The following is a 25,812-nucleotide window of genomic DNA, read 5'->3' as shown; positions in this document are numbered from 1 at the left end:
TTCGCTCAATTTAGAACGCGAAAAACCTTTAGTCATGCTATAAATTATTTTCATAAAAAATGTTTCTAAGAAAAAGAGCAAATATTCAATTTCTTAAAAAGAAACCTTGAATAAGAGATCATCAATTTTTTGCATTAGTAAACAATTTAAAACTAAAGTTTTTAATCAAATATGACATTACGAAGAAGTCGAACAAAGTGGGTACCTCGATTCCTTCCTTCCGTCTGTCTGTCTTTCCTGGCCCCTACAATCCAAATAATTGTGTTGATTGAAATTAAGATTTTCAGTTTATTAATGTATGGAGTTTTTATCATTTTATTAATAAAGAGGCTGGGATGCGACCCACACTGATAACTTCCCATCCCGTCTGTCGATTTGTCTTGCTTAAAAGTTTGTCTATATGTACTAGTATCAATTTTACCAAATTTGCGTACTATTTTTAATAGATTTTATTTCTTATGAAAAACGGACTGTTGGATTTTTATATAAAAATCACTGAATATCGAAAACAATATTTTCTGTAAAATAAAATAAGTTTGAAGCCAATATTTTTAATTTTTGAAAAGCTATTTGAGTCGAAAGTAAATTATTACCAAGTTTTAGTATTGTTTTTTTTAGAGTTTTATTTTTTGTAAAAAAACCGTCAATTCGATTTTCTTCAAAATTCTATCGAATGTTGAAAACAATATTTCTTATAAGATAAAATTAGTTTTAAGCCAATATTTTATAGTTTTGAAAAGATATTTGAGTCGAAAATCAATTTTTACCAACTTTTGTTAAATTTTTTTTAGGTATTTAATTTTTTTTACAAAAACTATCAATTCGATTTTTTTCAAAATTTTACTAAATGTTAACAACAATATTTTTTGAAAGATAAAAGTAGTTAAAAGACAATATCTACAATTTTCGAGAAGATATTTGAGTCGAAAATCAATTTTTACGAACTTTTATAAATTTTTTTTTTAAGGTTTTTATTTTTTGTAAAAAACCTGTCAATTCGATTTTTCTCAACATCTTTCAGAATGCTTAAAACAATATTTGTTATAAGATAAAATAAGTTTGAAGTCTAACTTTCAAGGTTTTGAAAAGATATTTGAATCCATATTCAATTTTTACCAACTTTTGTTAATTTTTGTTCGGTTTTTAATTTTTTATAAAAAAACTGTCAATTCGATTTTGTTCAAAATTTTACTGAATATTAAAAACAATATTTTTTGAAAGATAAAAGTAAATTTAAGCCAATATCTCAAAGTTTTGAAAAGATATTTGAGTCGAAAATCAATTTTTACCAACTTTTATTAATTTTTTTTTAGGTTTTTATTTTTTGTAAAAAAAACTGTCAATTCGATTTTCTTCAAAATTTTACTGAATGTTGAAAACAATATTTCTTATAAGAAAAAACTAGTTAGAAGCCTAAATTTTAAGTTTTTGAAAAGATATTTGAATCGATATTTAATTTTTACGAACTTTGAGTAATGTTTTATTTAGATTTTTATTTTTTATAAAAAAAACTGTCAATTCGATTTTTCTCAAAATTTTATCAGATTTCAAAAACATTATTCTCCGTTGCTCAAAATTGTTTTGGAGATGAAATCATATGTTAGTCGTTAAATTTAGGAGGTGACAAATTTTTTTTTCAGTTTTTTTGATTTAGAAAAAAAACCGTTAGATAGATTTTTTTCAAAAAATATATTTCTTTGAGATCACGTTACAGTTTATTATATAAAATTAAATTCAAGTCTTTAGCGTTTTTTGGTTCGTAAGATATTTAGGGTTAACCAAAATTTTCACCTTTTTTTTAAACTCCTATGGTAAAAAAACCACCCACGCAATTTTCTTGAGAGCCCTTTCTGCATCTTTCTGCCTTATTATCTGTATAACAAAATTGGATAACAAAATGGACGACGAAAAAAACGTCGCGAACGTACGGACGTACGGACGTACAGACGTACGGATGTACGGACGTACGGACGTACGAACGTACGTACACACGCACGCACAGACATCTTTCTAAAAATCGTTTATTTCGACTCTAGGGACCTTGAAACCTCGAGAAATGTCAAAATTTTCAATTTGACAAATCGGACCCATTACAATAACTTCCTATGGGAAGTTAAAAATAACAGCAATCCCCACACAAATTTTTTGGTTCAAACAGGTGATTTTTCTAAAACTTTCTCAAAATTTTGTGTTCTTAATTTGGCTTCTTTCTACAAGAAAAACATATTTTCGTATTGCTCCAGGAGGGTACCCCTAAAAAAAATCTTTATTTTGTTTTTAAGTTTTCTCAAGAACTAATGAAACGATTTCAAAATTCTTCTTCAAATTGATGATGATTTGTTATGATCAAAAATGTATTTTTTTTATTTTTAATAAAATACTAATTTTGTTTACAAAACTTGATAACTCAGAAAGGGGACAACATTTTTTTACGAAATTTATATGTTCATATATTTATAAGCTCTTTATTTAGAGCTTATACTTAAAATATTTTTAAGACAAAATTTAAAATGATCTTTGAAAAAAAAATAAGTTAATCTAGATGTTTTGACAAATAAAATGGCATTAAAATTTAGGCAATATTTTTAAAAAGACTTTTACGAAGAAATTATTAAGTTCTTGCGACCCAGTCGTGCATTTTATTTCTTTCAAAATTGGTTTTCTGTTGAATACGAAAGATCTTAAAAAATTAAATAAATCTACTTTTGAAGTCAATTTGCTTGGATGCTCTAGAACCGAGATTCAAATACGAATTTCAATAATACAAATGCCCCAAAAAATTAAGCGACACTTTTTTGAAACTAATGGCTAAGTGAAAAACACAATAAACGTTTCATATCTATTGATATAAAAGCTTTGGAACGTGTAGTTAGTGAGTACTACAAAACTTTTCTTCCCAACTTATTTCTTTAATTACCTTGATTTGTTTTAATCTAATTTTTTTAGAGAAATTATGTACTTAAATGCAGCTATTTCCTTGAATTCATGAATCAAACCTTTTTGTCTCTACAATTTTTAAGTTTTTTTGACGCCTTTATAAGATCCAAATACGAGTAAGCAGATTGATAACGATAGTAATAAGAGACTCTCGGAAATTGAGTTCAAAAAAACTACGTGAAAAGGAGCCCCACATTTTAACATATCAGATCCTCTCTCATTTTCTGGATTTTTACAAATGAAATGAAAACAAGAAAAGCGTGTTTTGTTTTTGGAAAAAAGCAACGTTTCAAAACAATTTCCTACATTTCTGCGCGAAATGCACCAAAAACCCTCTAAGCTATTGTATTTTAGCTCTTAAATATGCCATATTCAGACAACTGTTCGAATCTTGGAATGTTTTCATATGAGTCATCCAAATTAAATAGTTAGACCATAACTTGCTGGTTTTCTAAATAATTTGATAACTAAGCAATTATAAAATTTTGTTAGCATCCTTTACAAAACATTAAAGAACATTTTTAAGCGATGAGTAAGAACTCATCTAAGTGTGTGACCCCCTTGATGAAAAGTCTGGGTACGCTCTTGAACTAAGCCTCCTCAACAAAATTGAGTAATCCGCGGTAAGACTCGATACGTTTTTGAATTTATGACAACATATTTATGAACTCACAATCGATGGGCTAATGACCTGTGCTATCGTTTTGTAAAAGCCCAGTAATAGAATTGTAATAAAAATAATAGAAATAAACTATTTTGTTTTTAATTATGGATTTAAGGAAAATCATTATTTTTTTCAATCGATTTCTTTCAAATATTGGCAGGAGGAGTAACTCCCAACCCCTGCCCCCTTCAATGCGTACGCCCTTGCGAACTATAAACAATCAATAAAGCACCCGAAATTAGAGATAAGAAAAAGAATAATTGGTTCCCACTACAAATGAACAGTTATTTACATCAACAACAATAAACGAAACAATTTATAAATTTATAATTATTCAAGTTCAAAGCACGTGCTTCTGGTTTTGTTGGTGCCTATTAAATAGGCTTACAAATGCACAGATTGTTTTAAACTTTAATTCAGTTCCCGTTCCAAATGCAAGAGAGTAGGCACCTATACTGTGAGAAAGCACCACTCTCGACAATAATAAACTATTTATAAAACTTTAATTAATTTATTTTGTTTTGATTGCGATGACAGTCTTGCGTGCGTGTTGTCGTGCGTCTCGTCGTTCGTGGACCTATAAACAAGCTTCAAAATTATAAAATATACTATACTTCAAAATTCGAGTTGTTCTTTGATATATTTTTAATTCAAAACTACAAAAATAGTGTTGTTTACCTCTCCCAAAAGACTATTTGAGTGTTATTTTTCCACTTAAATCTTATAAAACTACAAACTGAGTGCTTTAACTCAAGAAATACAAAGTCCAATTTTCCACTTCATTCTTCAACACCGACAACAACAACAACAGAAACACAAAAACAACAAAAGCAACAACTACAACGAAAAAATACAATGATCAAGAACAACTCGAATTCCAATCGAACAGGTAAATGGCACTTTGAAGAAGTGGGCGCTTTTGTGTTTGGCATTTGAGTAATATTTGTTGTTGTTTTTGTTTTGTGATTTTATTCTGACGTGACTTTACGAGATTTTAAGGTGTTGGTGGCAACTGGCAGTTTGTCAAATCCAATACTTTTGTATTATTCCAAAAATCCTTAAGTCGAAATTAGATTTTAAGTACATAATGATAATGCAAGAAATATTAGTCTTCGAAAGATAGAGTCAAAGGTACAATTAATTAATTGATGAAACTTTATAATTGGAATAAAAGCAGGATGTCATCCTAAGTAACACATAAAAATCCCGCTGAAGTACCACTATAGTCTTTTTCTTAAATGATATTTTGATTTGATGGGAGGAGGTCTACAGAGGCCTACATAAAACAAACTGAAGTATTCAATTTAAAACAACAAAAACATATGACATAGGTGTAATTTCAGGGTAGTTTTTAATGCCCAACATAATAAAACATAAATCAAAGAAATTAAATTATTTATTAAAAAGTAGTAGTAAGTGTTTTTATCAATTTTTAATGTTCAAATATTTTAATATTCACCTCAAAATGAATGTTTTCTTAATAAAATTTCGAATGGATACATTATTTGTCAAATGCATTAAAAAAAGAAACCGGGATGCGACCCACACTGATAACTTCAAATCCCGTTTGTCGATTTGTCTTGCTTACAAAAAGTTGTCAGTTAAATTATTCTCAAACATTTTAAAATTATCAACAATATTTTGCATATAATAAAATAGTTTGATTTCGAAATCAATTTCTGTTAACGAGATTTTTTGTGGAAAACCAATACCAATGTTAATAGAAAACAATTTTTACCAATTTCAGTAGCACCTCTTAAAAGTTCTTATTTCTTATACTATAAACAAATACAAATCAGAAAAATAAAACAAACGTAAAGTCAAAATCTTTTATTGATCACGAGATATCGAGAACCGAACATCAATTTTTATAAAATATTAATTTTTGGATTTTTATACAAAATTTACTGAATGTCGAAAATAATATTTTCTGTGAGATATAATAAGTTTGAAGCTTTTTTGTTTTTGAAAAGATATTTGAGTCGAAAATCAATTTTTACAAACTTTAATTAATTTTTTGTAGGTTTTTATTTTTTGTTAAAAAAACTGTCAATTAATTTTGTCTCAAAATTTACTGAATATTGACAGTAGTTTTTAAAAGATAAAATTAGTTTGAAGCCAATATCTCAAAGTTTTGAAAAGATATTTGAGTCGAAAATAAATTTTTAGCAACTTCGAGTAATGTTTTTTTTTCGTTTTTATTTTTTATACAAAAATACTGTCAATTCGATTTTTCTTAAAATGTTACCAGATGTTAAATATGTTATACTTCGTTGCACAAAATTGTTTTAGAGTTCGTAATATTTTCAAGGTGTCAAATATTTTTTTAAACTCAAAAATATACTTGTTTCGTATGACTTTAAAATACATAATTAAGAATTTAATTCAAGTCTCTAGCGTTATTGGTTAGTGACATATTTAGGGTTAATCAGAAATGTCACCCTTTTTAAAAATTACTATGGTAGAAACACCACCCACGCAATTTTTTTGATTCCTTTTTGAATTACATATTATCTGTTCCTGAGATATGGACGACGAAAAAAGCTTCTCGGACGTTTAAACGTGCGTGCGCACGCACGCACAGACATCTCTCTTAAAATCTATTACTTCGACGCTGGGGACTTTGATACGTCGAGAAATGTCAACGTTTTCAATTTGACAAATCGGACGAATTACAATAAATTCCTATGGGAAATTAATAAAGAGCCAAATATATTTGAGTCACTAGGTTCTTTTTTATAGGGAGAGAGGTATGTGCAGCATAATTGCCATAACATTTTCCAATGACTCAATAGAATCACAAAATTTGTTAAAATGTTTCAAACCTCTCGGCAACCAAGAATCAAAAGATTAAAATAACTAAACTTAAATAGTGCTTTTTGGCGATTAAGACAGAGAGGAATGTTTTTCACAGTAAACAAAATGTCTCAGTTAAATATTTATATATTGATCATTTTCTAAATGTATTTCAATGTTTATATTAAACTAAACATAATTTGAGCAGAAAGGCTTCTTTAAGACAAGTCATTGTCATTCTTAAATGATGGTGGAATGTGTCTGGTGGGGTTTGTATTGCACTTTTTGTGGCGAAGAGATATACACCTGCAAAAAAGTTTTGTTTTTTGATTTAAATAGTTTAAGAAGGTTTACTTATTAAAACTGTGCCATTGCGATTCGTGATAGTTTAAATCTGCTTCTGTAACAGGTTCCGTGTTGCTGCAGTCAGCTCCGTTACATTTTCCACGCATAGGGAGACAAAGTATGCGACTGCATCTATACCTACTCATACTGTTGCCCGCAGCCCTTTTATCCATTTCAAGGTATAAGTTTTAACACACGTTCTGGGCAGGAGTTTCTATGGAAACTAATCGGTCTAAATTGTCCACCACTTTCCTGCTATAATTATATCTCTATAGACTTCAAAAACTCGTAAACGACACACCTCGACATACACATTCCAGTATTAACCTCTACCAGTTTTATTGTTAACATAGTCATTTCCTAAAACAAAGGCAAGAGCTTCCCTTAAGGAAATCAGTACCTATGCTTTGATTTTGATTTAATAGTCCCAGAAGTATCCGATCTAACAAAGAAAACACAACAAATTTGGGAAAATATCCTTATTTATCTTAGTCAAATTTTAGCTGGATACATTTTTACCAGCAATGTTCAATAGCTTCGGTTAATTGAGAACCGTTGAGCTCCTCAAAATACAAATCAACTAAATCCTCAACAGAGTGCGTCAGGAAACAATTCGAACTTTTACTCATTGATATTGGCCATGACAATAACAGACGACTGGACTGACGCATTGTATCGATGAAACAAAAATTTCTTTTTTGCCAAAAAGCTGCCAATTTTTCTTGATTGATGTCGTCACTCAAACGCTGCAATAAGTTCGTATAATACTCGCTGTTGATTGATTTTCCTTTCTAAAGATGACAAATAAAAACTATCCAACGCATATCCCTAAAAAAATCCATGATTTTGCCTTCGCCTTATTTGGAGCCAATTTTCCCCCTTCAGTCTTTTGTCTTTACTGTTTCTTCGTCTCAGGTGTGAAGTGATGCACTTGCTTCATCCATGGTTATGAATTGCTATGATACTTAGCCAAAGCTCCATTGAATTATCCTCACGACGCTGTTGTTATTGCATTGTAAGTAATCGTGGCACCTATCTTACGCACAGCTTTCTTATGGCCAAATGTTTAGTCAATATGTGATATACGGCACTTTTTAAAATGCCTAGTAAATGCCTCGTGCACTTTCAGTTGACAGTCATCCGATGACATTTTGATTTTCTTCACCATTTTTGGCTTGGTCATATCATTTGGTCGATCACTACGAAGTTCGTCTTGGCAGCTTGTACGGCCTCGTTTAAACTCTGGAACTCAATATTTTACTGTTACACAATACGATGACCAAATTTTTAAAGTTTGCAAATTCAATGGGAGCGTTCGCTATTGATGGCTGTCAAACATCGTCAAACTTCAAACTAAAGCTTCATAAGATTGGTACTCTCTACTATAGTAATTCTTTGAAACAACGACGTCAGGTCGGGTACTTCTTTGACTACATCGTAATTAGATCAAGCATTGACAAATACCCTTACACCATTTGCAATATGTACAACAGGACAATTATAGTACTTTGAAAAACTGCTCTTTGTCTTTATGGCCCAAAAAAGTAACCTTTAACTGTTGTTGTTTTGATCTTTTGAACCTTTTCATTCGTGGTTGCCATGAGCACTGAAACATTAGTCGTTTTTCTTTTTTAGTTCAGAGCAGAGCTCGGATGAAACTCATGTTACTATTTTAGTTCTTAACATGCTTAGAGCGCGCTCTGTGAGCTCAGAATAAAATATCAGAGTAAAGGGAGTAAAATGCTGAACACAAACAATTTTATATTTGAAAGCCGGGAAATTAAAAAAAAATTATCATCAAAACAATAAAAATGGCTGAAGGCGCTGGTCGCTCTAGTCCACAAGGAAAGGTAATTAAAAAAAAAAACTATAAATTGCATATAGCATTTTTATGAATCAATTTTATTTCATCCGTCAAATGGATCAACGCTATGATTGTTTTTTTAATTAATTTGATTAAAGAACACATTTGTAACGCCTTCGAATAGACGACATTTCAAATCATGATAGTTTAGTGCTCAAGTTGTTTCATATTTAAATCAAAGAGCTCTGAACATACTCTGCTCAGAACTCTACTCTACTCTGTTCGCTCAGACTCTGCTCAGTGGTCAACTCTGAACTAAAAAAGAAAAACGCCAATTACAGGCAAATTTTATGTTTTTATAAAGAAACGCCCTTTATAATCAAATGTATATATTGTTATCCATTTTGCGGTTTCAAAAGTAAACGTAAATAAAATACATACAAAATATTTGATTTCATGATATTTCTTTTTTAATTATAAATTTTAAAAGTTGAAATTATGTGTGAAATACTACCTCACTTAAATGATTACTACGCAAATTGTTGCGATCATCGATTCTTTCGAGGTAATTCTCGACTACTTTTTGACACATATTGGGAGGTATTTCAGGCTCAGCCATACGAATGTTGGTTTTTAAGTGCTTTAGATTCAAAGGTTTATCTGCATAGAAAAAGCCCAGAGGTATCAAATCGCATGATATTGGTGTCGAGTTGATATCGTCACATTTTTCTGGCAATAAACTCATATTCGCTCGAGTTGTGTGGCATGTGGCACCGGTCTTGTTGAAACTACATATTCTTGAAGTCGTATTCTTCAATAGCAGGCAATAAAAGTTAGTTTCATATGACTAAAACGCTACATGTGTACGGCGATAGTCGCTCCATTGTCGCTTTCAAAGAAATAAGGTCCAATCTAAACCCTGATCAAAGAACCGAACAGTGACTTTTTGTGCATGTAATGGTCTCTCTTCAATTACCAAAGGATTTTTAGAACCCCAAATACGAGTACGACAATAATTTTATTTATTAACATACCCACCGAGTAAGAATTGTGCTTCGTCGCTAAAGAAAATTTTGTTCGAAAAATCGACGTCCACCGCTTGTTGTTCAAGGACCAATTCGACGTTGTAAATGGTCAGCTGGGTTCAGTTGTTGTGGGAGCTGGACTTTATATGGTTGTATGTAGCTGTAGATTCAAATACAAAATTGGCTATAATGTACCATAAGACAATCCTAAGAACGACGAGGAATTGACACATTCGGGTTTTGGCCAAAACTTTCACTTACAGCAGCGATATTTTTAGTGATACGAACGAAACGATCTTTCTCACGCCTTACAATATCTGCAACCAATCCAGTCTCTTCAAATTTCTTCGCAATTTCGCCAATTGCTGAGCGATTATCTAAGCCATAATATCCACTTCAGAATCCATTTTTGTCGAAGGCTTTGACAATTTGTATGCGTTGTGCGATAGTTAAGCGATCCATTTTCGTAAATGTTGGACTTTTTTTTCTGGACTTAGTGTGACAGATGTCGAACTCCAGCCCTGTACTTTCAAAACCGCAAAACGGATAACGCTTAAGCCAAATAAAACATCTGCTCTAAATCTCATTGCGAAAACATTGTTTTAGAGTAGTACCCGTGGCATTATGGTAAGTGCGTTGGACTGTCATGCCAAAAGTCTTGGGTTCGATCGCTGCCTATGCCATCTAAAATTTTTTCACGGGTGCTGCCTCTTGCGAGGAATTGACAAATTCTCCAAGAGTAATTCTTGTAATGAAAAGTGCTTTCTCAAATTATCCGTTCGGAATTGGCTTGAAAATGTAGTTCTCCTCCGTACAACAGTACCCGCACCCAGGAATGGTTGAGAGCTGTAAGTCACTAGGCCCTGGTTTTCAACAGACTGTTGCGCTACCCAATTTAATTATTTATTTTTTCATTGTTTTAGAAGTTAAATTATATTTTTCCTGCTTCGATTCCAATTATAATATTGGAATCGTAAGAATCCGTTGTATTTATTAAACAAATACCTACACGTTAAAAAATGGTCTAAATCATACCGCTGCAACGTAAGTTGCCACCAGCTCCCTACAACTCCCTTTATTCATAGTCATCAATGAAATCGAAGTGCCAAAGAAAAATAAAAAATATTCATCTTTTATGTTTTTCATATTTTTGCATTTTTTAAGCTGTTGCTGTTGACGCTGACGGAAGAGGTATCGTTGATTTTACTAGGGCTCCACCAACTACTGATACTGTTTATGATGGTGACAATAACGCTGCTACTGAAGCTGACAATAACTCTGATGGTTTGGTGGGGAATCTGGATGTAGATGGCGATGATGAAAGCATCATAGCCAAGCACTCAAATGGAAATGAGGCTCTTGATATTGAAGTTGAAGAGTTGGAGGCTTTGCTTAAGAGTCAGCAGCAACAACAGGGTAAGTCTATAAATCTGTAATCATACATCTGAGAACTTTTTTGTTTAATTTATTAATTTTACCCCTTTTTTAACAAAAAACATTCCTTGATTTAAGGGAGTTCATTGTGATATTTTTATTTACTTGGGTTGTTAAACTTAAGGTGCCCTTAAGGACATTATGGCATACATTTAGCATACTCATTGCACTTCCTCACTTTATGATTCCTAGATTTGTGTATCAGATCTGTCCATCAAGTATTCCGAAATCGTTCTGATTTCCCTTTCATTATATTACATACGTCAAAAACTTATTATTAAGTATTTTATACAAATGTAGGTCAATTTTTAAACTTTTTAAGCTGCTTAAATTACATTGCATCGCTTGTTTTATAGTTCTTCGTAGATACTCACTACTGAGCGTTATAATTTTCTTTGAACAATAAAATAAATTAACAAGTTTTAAGAACTAATTTTATTTAGCAAAGAATTTCTGAAAAAGAATACCTAAATACAATGCTATAGAAGAAGTGTTTATATCCTCCGATTTGTAGGTAAGGCAGGGCAGAGTAGGGAATCAATTTTCCCAAAAAGTCACTTAATATATTTTAAACTATTGGAAAACAAAAGCGTCACTATAACGTATAAAGAGTATTTTTCTTTGACGTATGGTTCTCGATCAGGCAATACTTTTGTTTGGAATTAGTGTTTTTGACAGCTATCACTTAAATTATGAATCACCGTTCCTGATTTTTAACGGGGTCAGATCTAGAGCCAGTGGCTTGTGCGTTGGACTGACCTTCCCTGTCTATGATACTCCAAAGAACTGAAGAAAACAGAGACATACTCAGGATGGTGCAAATAGATTCAGAAGAAGCCATCTTTGATAATGACTTTTATATAATTAAAGAGCCGAAGGAAAAAGTGGAGGCGGTGGGAGCTGATTTCCAGCAAGTTCAAAAGGTGAATGTTAGCGTTCGCCCTAACCACGACCTGGAAAACAGAGCCCTACTTAATCACTTTTACCTTCAAAATGATTCACACAATGGCAATCTCGGTTTCATGCGGTTCAATGACAATTCCTTGGCAAATGCCATAATCGCCGAGCAAACGGGACCAAGTCCCTTGTTAGTGACGAAGGTTCAGCTTTAGCTCATCTTCAACTCAATAAAAACAAAAAGTCAGCAGGTGTCGATAGTATATCCAACGTTGTACTAAGACATTTTCCGATGGAGGCAATTGACATTTAAACCACACTCTTTAACAATACACTGAATAATGCATATTATCCAGTGCATTGGAAGACCGCTGTGGTTCATCCTCTCCCGAAAAAGGGAAAGGACAACTCCAACCCGTCAAATCTTCGGTCGATAAGTCTTCTTCCGAGCATCAGCAAAGTTTTCGAAAAGATCATTAATAGGGCTCTGACTAAGTGGGCTGTGGACAACAAAATAATTCCGGATAAACAGTTCGGGTTCAAGGCGGGTCATGACACAATTCATGCTGCGTCTAAACTCGTTTCTGATATCCAATGGAATAAATCCAAACAACAATGCACAGGTGCTGTTCTGGTTGATTTGGAAAAGGCCTTTGACACCGTATGGTTAGAGGGTCTTTACCTAAAACTGAGCAGGCTTGGAATAAGCAAGCCATTGTTATATGTATATACTTTATGATATGCTTAACGGTAGAAAGTTTGTTGTCAAAAGTGGCAATGTAACTTCTACCACAACATTCTCAATTAAAAATGGTCTTCAACGGGGAGCGGTGAATTCGCCGATTCTCTTCAGCATTTACAACAGGGATCTGATAGGTAGTCTTACAAAGGCAATTGCGTACGCCGACGATCTAATTGCGTACAGAACGGCCCGATAGGTTGATGTTATTAGAATTCTCTTGCAGCATGATTGCGACAAGATTCAGCGATATTGCGGCTACTGGAAACTGAAAATAAATGTCCAGAAGTCGGAGACAATTCTGTTCCAGACTCGGTTGGCTAGGGCCACGGGATACGTGTAAGAATTGGCGCAAGATGGTCATCGTTGATCTTCACGGGCAGCCATTAGCGAGCAAAAGTGTAGTGAAGTACCTCGGTATCTGGTTTGATCAGTATTTATATTTCGACAGACATATAAATGCTGCTCTGCCCGGGGCCGCAGGAGCCTTCACTCTGACAAAACGGCTTTTTACAGCAGTCGGCTTGACCCCAGAGTGAAGATAATTTGCTACATGGCCCTCATGCGGCCAATGATCGTTTATGGTTGTCCTGTGTGGTTCAACGTTGCCCCTTCCCAGATGGAGAAGTTTCGGGTGTTCGAGCGGCAGTGTTTACGACGCTGTACCGGCTTATATCTAACAGCCGAATCTTTTTACGTGTACTACTATTCCAACGGGGTTCTATACAATGAATTGAAAATTTCGTAATAAAACTCGTTCGAGGTCATTCCACCATAGACATTCCTCTTTTTAGACAGATTCGGTCTGATACAGGATAGATTGGCAGATCCGCTAATCTACAACGTAAGACCACGAACCGTGGATAGGCAACTCCTGTACAATCAGGACGTCGTAGCATAAGGTGGAGCAGAGCTCTTTCGGTTCAGTAGGGCTGTGTGCGAACGGGACCGAACTGATAGGGTGAAGCAGGACAACCAGTTTTGGTGGCTTCAATCGGCACTTGATAGTGGGTAGTCGGGATTGGGTTTTAAACCTTGGCCAGCTTCAGTACTTTTTTTTATAGTTTTAGGGTTTAGTTTTAAGTAAGGAATTTAAAATAAAAATGAAAAACAACAAATGTTAGATAGTTAGATTTGCTGCTGTCGTTGTTCTAGTTTTGGGTAGATTATAGGTAGAATAGGTAGCGTTAGTTTAAATTGCTATGAGTCAAGATTTCTTCTTAAGATTTATTAGTAATTTAACGATATTCACCAAAAAGTGGTTTGCTGTTAAAAACAATTTAATTCTTTGTTTTGACTAAATTTAGAACTTTGAAAAACCTCTAGTAATGCTTTAAATTATTTTCATAAGATCTTTTCTGAAAGGAAGGGCAAATATTTAAGTTCTTAAGAAGAAAACTGGAATAAGATATAGCCAATTTGATTTTAAGTTGCCTTTAAATTCCTGAAACTCGTCTTCAATTCCATATTATTTTTTTTACGGATATAAAGACTGTTAGGCTTTCTTAAAGTGCTTTTTTTTCTTTGAAAAATAGTATTCTAATAAATACAAAACTTTAAAGATCTTAAAAAAATGTTTAAAAACTACTTTTTGAAGTGAATTTTCTATGGATTCTCTAGAACTGACATTTAAACACTAATTTCAAGAATATAAATATCCTAAGAACACTTTCCTTAAACAAGTATGAGTGCCACACTTAAGTTTCTTTCTAACTTTTTTATTTACCCTAATTTGTCCTTATTTAATTTTTAGAAAAATTATATATTTAAATGAGCCAATTTCCTTAAATTTAAGAATCAAACACATTCACTCTACAGTTTTAAGGTTTTGTTAACTATTATAAAATCAAAATTTTTTTAAAGAGGTTCATGCAAAAGAGTAATTTTTTATAATTTCTGGTTTATTTTCCTACCGTGTTATATAAAATAATTCAATAACTAAAATTGTCACTCTAGCTCTTGAAATATGTTAATGTAAGGTTAAGGTACATATTTTGTCAGTCTCCTTTAGAGAACATTTTTAAGTGGAGCTTAAAAACTCAAGCTAAGTGTGCGACCTTAATCCACCCTTGGTTGCTTGTCTAAAGCCCCGAAAATCCCCTTCATCAGCTTATAGTCCAAGTAATTAAGATTATTCATTTGGACCAGATAATATTCCTCAAGTAATCTATCTTCTCCTTTTCGAATAAATCTAGAAGAATAGGTACATTGTTTTCAAAAAGGGAGTTTTTATTATTTTGCAATGGTTTAACATTTTAACCTCATCAATGTTATTAAAGATAAACAATACATTTTTATGCGGACGAGATATTTACTAACATATTGTGTTTATGAGTACTTATTGAACACTCTACAACTTGATCAGGAACATGTCTATACTTCTATAAATTACACTCCACTCTTATCAAACCTTCAGGGTCAATTTTTTTGCAGATAATATGCAAATTTTTAGTCTCTTTTACCTTTTTACGAGGAAATTATTTTTTCGATCGATTTCTAAAAACCGAACTCACTTCAATTTAGTTACTTGGAGAGTTGCAGCCATCCTTCGAGAAATCTATAAATTAATACAAAATTAGGTGGCACAACAGTCCGTTGAGAACTTGGGCCTAGTGACTTGTAACTCTCAACCATTCCGTATGGACAATTTGAGAAAGCAGTTTTCATGACAATAGTTACTCTTAGAGGTTTTATGTATTCCTCGCAACAGATCATACCCTAGACAAAAAAAACTTTAGAAGGCACAGGCAGGGATTATACCCAAGACCTCACGCATGACAATCCTACGCCCTAACCATCATGTCAGAAATACCACTTCTTGGTCGTAAAAAAGATTTATTAAGGCCTAGTTCCGTTGAAAATGTGGAACCAAATTTCGTCGGTGTTAAGCTGATTTATTTTTAAAGCATACGCAATTTACAGTAGCGGTAGCTCTCTTATTTCGAGAGAAACAAGGGTCGGTGATGCCGCACCAAACGCATTCAATTTGACAATTTATTGATTACTTGATCAAAAATAAGCTTCAAGCAAGACAACAATTCTCAAAAAAACAGCGAAAATTTCAAAAACTAAAAAAATATCTTATTGGCCTAAGCTACTTACACCTAACCAAAACCAATAATATTACTTAAAATTACTTAAAACTACCTAAAAACTAAAACAGGAACAGTAAGCTTTTTTTATATATATTTTTTTGGTGCCACCCAAAACTGATTCTCCTGCTTCAACCTATCACTCTTTGGTTCCTATCGGAAACAGTCTTACTAAACCGAAGGCGCTCGGCTCCGTCTAGTGCGAGGACGTCGCCTCGACTTTAAAGGAGTCGCCTATCTACAGTTTACTGCTGACGTGGTAGAAAAGCGGAACCGCCTCTCTGTCCTTTATCAGCTCTCGATTGTCTAAATAGAGGAAAGCTGCCACTAAAACTTGCCTTTAAGTAATGAACTAATAATCATTGTTGGGGTAGTATAGTAAGCCTCAAAAATTAAGCTGTTAGTCGACGACATACATCGCTCTCGCAATGTAATCCCTACCAAGCTTCAGCAAGAAATTATGTATTCTGTTTATGTTGGCTCTGTTGAATAGAACCTGGTTGGAGTAGTAATGTTTGTACTCCGACTCTTGTGTTTTGTTTAGTCCAAGGCAACGTCTCAGACATTGTCTCTCAAACTCCCGAAACTTTTCCATTTGATGTGGGGCAACGTTGAACCATACCGGGCACCCATAGGCAATTATAGGCCGGATAAGAACCATGTAGCAAATCACCTTCACCCTGCTGTCAAGACGGCTAGTAAAAAAACAACTGTTTTATCAGGGAAAAGACTCCCCTGGCTATGGCCAGAGCAGCACTCATATATCTGTCGAAATACAAGTACTGATCCAACCAGATGCCAAGGTACTTTAATACATTTTTATTTGCCAATGGCTGTCGATTTGGTACAACGATCACTAGATTTGTCCAGTTCTTTCCCGTATCAATTGAGGCTGCATACAGCGGAGTCCTAAATAGAATATTTTCTCATTTTTGAAAATTGATTTTTAACTTTCAGTCATCGCAATATTACTGAATCTTGTCAAAGTCGCCCTGCAAAAGTGTCTTGATAACCTCAATTTTTTTAATGTTCTGTACGCAATAAAGTCTTCGGCGTTAGCTATTGCCTTAGTCAGACTGGCTATCAGATCACTGTTGCAAATGCTAAACAAAATCGGCGAGTTAACAGCTCCCTGTTGTAGACCATTTTTAATATTAAAGATTTTGGTAGTTGCAACATTGCCAATTTTGACAATAAACCATCTACCTTTAAGCATGTCATAAAGCACCTAAAACAGTGGTTTACTTATGCCAAGTTTGGTCAACTTAAGATACAGATCCTCTAACCATACGGTGTTGAAGATCTTCTCTAAGTCAACCATACAAGCTCTCGTACAATGCCTTTCAGATTTGTTCCATTGGATATCAGAAACAAGCTTGGACACAGCATGAATAGTATCATGTCTCGCCTTTAAGCCGACCTGGTTATCCGGAATTATTTTGTTGTCCGCAGCCCACTTGAACAGTATAAGCTTCTCGAATACCTTACTTCACCGCTTTAAAACGAAGAATGGACACAATTTCGGAAGCTGTTATTTTTTAAAGTACATCTCGGATTCCCTTGCATTGCGTCGCCTGCAAAGCAGTGGTTATCTTTCGGAAGCGTATGTATAATCCATTGCCACTTGCGTCTTCGTATTATAGATTTTATAGGTTCCTGACCTGTCCTTCTATGAAGGAAGTCATTTGATATACCTAAAATCGTGCAAAACTTGACACTTGGATCCATCATATGCTACTTTAATAATAGCAATTAGTTTTTCTGGGATACCTCTCCTCCGAACAGCTATATATATATATTCCCTGTACTCCCTGTTAACGCTATCAAAAGCGTTCTCGAAGTCGATGAACAGCAGGTGTGGTGGTATTCGATATTCAACGCACTGTTCAATAATGATCCGCAGAGTGTTAATATGATCAATACCGGAGGATCCAGCACGAAATCCTTCTTGTTCGGCATCAAGTGTGGCCTCCAGGTGTTCTGTGATGCGTTCCAGTATAACTTTTGCTATTATTTTGGCAACGGCAGGTAGAACGCAAATTCTTCTCTAGTTTTCGCATTTTGTAAGATCTCCTTTTTTTGGGAACTTGACGATAATTCCCTTTTTCCACTCATGGGGAAGCTTTAGGTGGCACAGGCTTCATTTATGAGTGGATGAAGCAGTTCGCTTGATGACGTTGGCGCTGCTTGTAAAAGCTCTGCGGGAATTCCATCAAGTCCTACCGCTTTCTTGTTCTTAAGTGCTTTAATTGCGGCAACGATCTCATCTTAACTGGGAGGTGTGGTGCCGATTCGGGGATTAGTTTCTTCAGGCGCCTCAGAAGGTATATCGGCTGCACGTTGTTTGCAAACACTCGGTTTAAAACCGAGGAAAATTTTCTTTCCACCTTCTGACTTGCTCATCCAGCGAACTTATCACAGTACCGTCTACTACTTTCACCAGGTGTCGCATTGAGCTGTGTGCACCAGTCAGCTCTTTGGTTATTCTGTAAACGGTCCTGCTGTCGCAACTGTTTGCAGCATCTTCTGCTTCTTGCGCCAATGCGTTGATGTAGTTACGCTTGTTGCGGCGCACACTGCGGTGAATCTTTCTCTTTTTCATGTGGTACGATGACTCCAGCTCATTTCTTTCTTCGCCTTGTGCAGAAGTTTTTCAAGCCCTTAACTGTTTGCGTTGGTTGATCCTTGCCCAAGCCCAAGATCCAGAAAGCCAAGTGTTGTTGTTTCCTTCTTTCCTACTGACTATAATGTCAGCACCTGAAATGAAACATTTTTCACAGCATTTCAATGGTCTTCGGTGTCGTCATGTACCGATGCTGCTGATTGTTCTCATTTCGTTTGACAGGTGGTCCCTAAATTGTTGACGGGTCGTGGGATCCTTTAGTCGGGCGATGTTGAATTTGGGTGCTCGTGTTGTTCCGTTGGATCTTCGAACTGTACCTGTACGCAGTCTTAGGGTAGCTATATTTAAGTGGCACCGCTTCTGTTTCGTACATCCAAGAAACTGCTTCTAAAGCGTCGACTTATCGCGAAGTGGTCAATTTGGTTGGAAGACGCTTGCCCGTCCGTCGACATCCAGGTAATTTTATGACAGAGTTTGTGTTCAAACATAGTGCCACCAATTGGCGCTGCAGAAGTCAATGAACCTCTAACCATTATCATTGCAATTGCCGACTCCGTGAACACCTATCACATGCCTTAGCCCGTAGTTGTTACTGCCAACCTTAGTATTGAGGTCTCTCATAACCAAAATAATATCTCCGCAGTGAGTGTTGTTGTAGGCGGATCTTAGTTAACTATAAAAGCTTTCTTTCTCTTCATCAGAAGTGAGCTTCGTCGGAGCGTCGTAACACTGTATAATGGTGACGGGTTGTACTCTACTCTGAAACCTAGCTTTGATAAGCCTTTTCCGAAGGGGCTCCCACTAAATAAGGTCACTGGTTGCCGTTTTAGTAAGAAGTAACCCAACTCCAGGTTCTCTAGAGTTTCCTGGATCGTGACCAGAGTAGAGCAGTACTGTGTTACGTGTCGGTGACTTGTATTTGCTCGATCCCAACCATCGCACTTCGCTTAACCCTAAGATATCTATCCTGTACCGCATAAATTCTGTCTCTAATTGGAGGAATCTGGCATTACGAGGACCTTTACTTTCTGCGTCCAGAAGCGTCCTCACATTGCAAAAACCAATCTTTGTCCGGCTACAAAGGCCAAAGGTCGTCAACGAGTTATCATTAATTATCCGAACCGTGATTTCGGTTTCCGTAGCGGGATGGAGTTCAGTTACGAAGAGTGCTAATCTCCGTAACCTATCGTGAAGAGCCAGGAAACTTCGCCCTTGCATTTTTTTCTAACTTATGTATAAAGGGATACACAAATCATTTCCCGGGGGCCAACACTAGAAGGTAAAGCAAGAACTTCGTCATGGCAAGAAAGTTGCATTGCTGGCCTAAACCATGGCAGAAAAAAATACCCTTTAACCAATATGTCAGCAACTTTGGTTGCATCTAAGATTCTTCCTTTGGTCCATCAACAAGTCAATAAGAAATTAATATTTTTGATATAAACACAAAAACTTCATCCATTTATAATAATTAAACTCCATACCACACTTTTTGATTAAATAATCTTAAGCCTGCAAATCATTTACAGAAGAAAGAAAAGCACCAGAGTTCATTTATTACATGTACTTTTTTCCAACATTTCCAGGAATTGCCTTGAGCACCACCAACATATTATATTATATACCTACTTACATTCCATTTCATCACTTCAACTGCAGAAACCTGACTTTAAACTTTTATCGTTCACTACCTCCGGAATAAGTATCTATATGCATATGCTTCTAGTGTACATAAGGTTCCAGAAACAGAAAGTACATCAGCTGCAGTTCCAGATATTATTGTATACTTACATACATAGAAATAAAGTTTATATTAACGGAACTGCATTATAGAAATAGCAGCTAAAGTAGCTCTTCTATTATTCCTTTCCAAGTTGCAAGTTATTGTTGAAAATTATGAACACAAAATCATGCATAGAGAGACCCACTTTAAACGTAAAGACTTTGTGAAAGTCGTCGGCGTCAGTAAGTCATCTCTTTTTCCTGAGGAAGAATTTCCATTTGAAATGATGTCATGCCCTTAAATGATCATTTTGCAGAAAATACTTTTGAGAGTTCAAAACCTGAATAGGAGCTGCAGCGTAGTAGAAGTAGAAGCAGAGGAAGCAGCGTGTATACACGACCATCTAACCATCTAACAAAAAAATACGACTTTTCTATGCAAATAAAATGTTTACAGTATCAAGATAGCTTTCATTCGTTTACTTATTCCACCACTCTTTTCAAAACTTCTGAGGGAATTTCTATTTCTATAGAAGATAGAAGACACCCTCATCCCTCGTGGTTTAGTTGAGGCAGAAGTAGAAGAAGAGGCAGAAGCTGTGGCAGAGGCAAGTCAAACAACACTGACTGGTAGACGGTCCAATGAATTATAAAACGACACCAATGCGAGATGCAAAACCTGTGGCCTCATCGTAGAGTATCTGTTCTATGGAGATGGGGGTGGGTTTAGTGTTTATATGGGAATGCATCAAAAGAGTGGTTTTGGTATATTAGCCTCGAAACGTGTAAATACATTTTCCATTCTCCCATTTCAATGGGCGTTATATGTCATTTCACAAGGTACAGGTACATTTACGAGTTGGGCTCCTCTCGAATTCTATAACGGGCCTATAACATACAAACATCAGCAAAATCCCATATCTCGTACGTATCCCTTTTGCAAATCTAGTTCCTATTTGCACAGCGACCGACCTCTTGCCATTACCATACCATAGCCACCCTCATTCTATCTTCCAATCCCTCAGCTTCAGCTTCAGCCTCAGCCTCAACCCATCCTATCACCAGGAGGAGCAAATAATGAAAAAAGTCACTGAATTGAGTTCACGAGATTACGAATATTAAAACGGATATAAATGAGTGCTTTTGAGATGGCGGGCATTCACAGAATGACAGAATGTACATGCAGTATGCACCATGCACCTGCATCTGCTATTGCTTCTGCTTCTGCACCCTCCTCATCAATGCTGCTTCCAGTTCCAATGATGATGGTGATGATGATGTTGGCAGTATGTTTGTGATGTTGATGTTGCACCAACCTATTTGACGCTGTTTTAACTTTTCCATTTCCTATTCATTTCATCGCTGCATGCATATATATGCTTCTGCATGCAGTATTTATTTACTTATTCTTTCTTTTGGGTTTTCATTCCCTTTTCAGTGAATTGAAATGGAAACATTCTCTCTGTGGTATTAAATGATCTCGTTTTGAAAAAAATAAATACAAAACTAGATACCTTGAGGTAGGGTATAAAGCAATAGAAGGAGGGTTGGGATAAGACCCATAGGGGAGGCTTATATGTTAAGGGTTTTCAAAATATATGGTTTTGCCAAACTCCCATCAGTACACATAGGTTGAAGGTATAGGCACCTAACGAATGCGTTTGCTAATGAAGCACAAGTAATGAAATGTAAATCAGAGCGTTTTTTGTTGTTGTTGTTGTATCCTTACACGTACGGTGACGAAGATAATTTCACACACACCATCTCAAAGTCGTTTAGAGTTTGAAAGGCTTTACATTGAATATGTACAAAACATGGAGTTCAGGTACATATACTATTGTGGAAAAGCTTCAAGTACTAGAAGTTTCTTTCGATCTTCAATTAATTGAAGTTCTCTTATAATCTCCGATTCAGTGTCATGTCATTCAACTATACGCCCTTTTTCTCGATAAAATTATAAAGGCTTTAACTTGAAAAACATAGTCTTATAGATTCTTTAAGTTTAATATTTTTATAGAATTTCAAAGAGTACAACTAACATTTATATCTTCATTTAATACAAATACTTCTGAAACCTCGATGTGTAGCTCTAAAGAATACTGAGTTTTGTAAATTTGTCATATTTAGTTTTAAATAACCGTAAATTGATTTATTGCTTTTAAATAGGTATTCAATCTTGAATTAGAGACTAATAGAAATGAATCAAGCTAAGGACATTATCACAGAATGTTTGGAAAACTTAACTACGATGTTTTTGGAAATCTTCTCTTCGAGCCTCTTTCAATTAGGGGATCTAAGCGGCTACCATCTTATTACCTGGGGTTATCCGCTTAGGAATTTGTATACCTTTAATATGCCAAAGACACAGTGTGCGCATTAGGTAAAGAGGGAAGGGATGGATAGGAGGTGTCGGTGTTCATTGATTTTGAATTCCTGAACATTGCAATGATAGGGAAAGATACAGCGTGGCAAGGTATTCCACATTCGCGTAGTACGACTAAAAAATGAATCTTTGTGCTTCATAGTACGACCGAAGTTGGGCTCAAAGGTAAACTGATGGGCATTCCTAGAAGTGCGTGTATTACGATTAAAGTGTTTAAGGCGGGGAGGAATAACTTACTTACTTACTTAAGGTGGCGCTACAGTCCTGTGTGAACTAGGGCCTCACCCAATAAACTTCTTCATCTAGCTCGGTCCTTAGCTGGATGTCTCAAGTTTCACGCTCCAAGTTGGGTGAGGTAATTTTCCACTTATGGGCGCCACCTGATTCGCAGTCTTCTTCCACTGCGCTGTTGTGTGGGTGTGGATTAGAACTCTTTCCGGGCCGGAGCATTGATTTCCATGCGCTCTACGTGACCGAGTCATTTTAGTAGTTGGACTGTTACCCTTCTGGCTAAGTCTACGTCGATGTACAGACCAAACAGCCGTCATTCCGCATACGGGACCGTACATCACACGAAAAACTTTGCTCTTGAACCGACCCAATGTGCTTTCATCCGCTTTTGTCATAGTCCATGCTTCTGCACCGTATAGCAGTACGAGGATGATAAGGGTCTTATATAGCTACACTTTTGTCCCTCGAGGGAGTACTTAACCACTCAATTGCTTTCTTAGCCCAAAAAACAGCGGTTAGCAAGAGTAATTCTGCGTTTGATCTCAGCGCTGGTTTTGTTTTCTGCGTCTACAGCGGATCCAAGGTAGACAAAGTCCTTGACTACCTCAAAGTTTCGTCTGCGGATAGTGACGTTTTTACCAAGGCGTCGGTGTTGTGTATCCTTTCTTGACGACAGCTTGTACTTTGTTTCGCCCTAATTAACCGTTAAACCCATTTTTGCCCCCTCTGCCTTAATACTCACAAAGGCCCCATTGACATCACGCTGAGTTCTTCTGATTATGTCAATGTCATCAGCATATGCTAGTAAATGGACAGACTTTTGAAAGAAAGTGCCTCTAGGTTGACGAGCACGATAAATGTCTAAAACCTCTTTTGACATCGAAAGGTTCTGTTAAGTTGTTTCCAACCTTTAGCTTAAATTCTTCAATGTTATCCTGCAAAAAACGGACGAGTTTGGCAGGGATGTCAGACCTAGAAATGGCTCTATACAGTTCGTCCCTGTAGATTCTGTCCTAAAAATCGGTGAAAATATGGTGGGTGTCGATTTGGTGTTCTTGGATTTTTTCCAGGATCTGCCGTGATGTGAATATTTGAATATTTGTCGACTTTCCTGGTCTAAAACCACACTCACAAGGACCTTTCAGGTTGTTGACGATGGGCTTTAGACGTTCACATATTACGGCAGAGAAGATTTTATAGGCGATGTTAAGTTGACTTATTCCTCTCCTTTTCAGGATCAGGCAAAGCAATACTGAGGTTCCATTCAACGGGCATGCTTTCTTCGGACCAAATCTTACAGATAAGTTAGTGCATGCTGCTTATGAACTTATGTCCAGTTGCTTTGAAGAGCTCGGCATTCAAGCTATAACCTCCAGCAGCTTTGTCAGACTTCAACTTGGATATGACAATCTTTAGTTAGTCTTAGTCAGAAGAACGTTATTGTTGCCTTAAGTCGACTATGTTGAATGGATCATCCTGCCTGACAGCGGAATTTGGTTCGTCATCGCCGTTATACAGTCTGCAGAAGTGGTCTTCCATATCCTCAGCATTGACTGCGGTTCCACTATAATGTTTCCACTTTCGCCTTTGCAGCCTTCAGTTCAAAGTTTGTATCTGTGAATTTCGTTTCACCTGTTCATAAAACTTTCGAACTTCATTCATTAAACCTTCCAACATCTTCGACCGAACGCTTCTCATGCCCTCTCTTTTTCCTTCTGAGAAGTCGGCGTTCCTCTCGCCTCTTCTGCTCATAGAGCTCATGAGCAGCGCCGCTTTGCGTGCATGTTGTTTTGCTGCATTTGCCTTCCGATATTCCTTATCAAAATAGGGTTTCCTTCTTGGTGGTTGCTTGATACAAAGCACATCAGTGACGGCTTCTCTCATTGCATTTTGGCAATATTGCCGCTGGTTTTCGATACATTGTGTTGGTGGCATAGGACTTCGAGTGAGGTTAGTTGCAAATGGTCGAAAAAGGGTTTGGCGATCTCTTGCGATTATATCCTTCCACGTGATACCTTCTCCTAGCACCTCCCTGTTTTGCCTGGGGTCTGAAAACTCGAATTGCTACCTTGGCTACAAGAGATAGTGGTCCGAGTCGATGTTAGCTCCTTAGAAAGTTCGTACATCTATAATGCTGGAAGCATGTCTGCCGTCGATCGCAATATTGTCAATCTGTTTGACGGTAGATTGATCTTGAGAACTTAAAGTTCCTTTGTGCATGTTGAGGTGTGGAAAACTCGTACTGGCTACCATAACGTTTCGCCCTGGAGCAAAATCGATGAGCGTTGTCGTAAGTGTTGTCGTGCAGGCTGTTTTTTATGATTATTCCACAAAAGATGTCTTCCTTTCCTAGTTTGGCATTGAAATCGTCCAGGACTATTTTAATATCGTAGCTAGGACACTGCTGATATGTTTTGTCCAAGAGCTCGAAGAACATATCTTTGGCGCATATCAGGCTAATGTTGCCGAATTTAGACTTGATGCGAATGGTCATAAGGCGCTCGTTGATGCACCTATAGCTCAAGACTCCTTGCTAAGTCTGGCTGCAATGTGCAATGACAAAGCCTCATCTAAATAAGCATTGATAGTTTTTTCGGTCTCAGTTTTTCATCCCCTTTTTGCCTGACCCGTCCATCCCACCGTATTTCGTGGATGGCGGTGATGTCTGCTTTATAGCAGTCCTTTGCATCCACTTATTCTTAGGCCGTACGTGGTCTGTTAAGGGACCTGACATTCCACTTGCATGTCAGAAGTCCTTTGTCCTTAATTCGTTTGCTGAGGTTGTCAACAGTAAATCCATCTGTATCCGTTGGTGCTTCGTAACTATGATGTTTGTAAGTGGCCAGGAAGTCAACCTAAACGGCACAACCCCCAACCTGGAGGTTGAAGGAAGGAATGCAACTGGCTATTTCACTAGAGCATATTCCGTTAAAATACGACGATGTTCGAGTGACGTAATCGAGTTAATGATGTTCATGTCAGCAATCAATTTAAAAGCTCTTCTTTGATTACTGTCCAAAAGGCTGAAATAAGTTACTGGAGCACCAGCCCAGAGATGAGAGTTATATTCGAGTTTCGTATGTATGTAAAGGTTTTGAACATTGTAGGCAGATCATACGGAGA

General features: G+C 36.0%; 1 protein-coding gene across 1 annotated transcript in view; it reads left to right on the top strand.

Moving 5' to 3' along the window:
- The first annotated feature begins 4,308 nt into the window (after nt 1-4,308).
- LOC129939851 (sodium/hydrogen exchanger 9B1) overlaps nt 4,309-25,812 on the top strand; it is a 145,146-nt gene continuing 123,642 nt past the window's right edge. Inside the window, exons 1-2 of the mRNA XM_056048025.1 lie at nt 4,309-4,490; nt 10,736-10,987. Coding sequence (XP_055904000.1) covers nt 4,457-4,490; nt 10,736-10,987 — 286 coding nt within the window. The 5' untranslated portion in view covers nt 4,309-4,456. The remainder of the gene's footprint in view (nt 4,491-10,735; nt 10,988-25,812) is intronic.

Source organism: Eupeodes corollae, chromosome 1 (assembly GCF_945859685.1).
Source record: "Eupeodes corollae chromosome 1, idEupCoro1.1, whole genome shotgun sequence".
Classification (NCBI taxonomy): Eukaryota; Metazoa; Arthropoda; class Insecta; order Diptera; family Syrphidae; genus Eupeodes; species Eupeodes corollae.
This window is presented reverse-complemented; position numbering and strand designations above follow the sequence as displayed.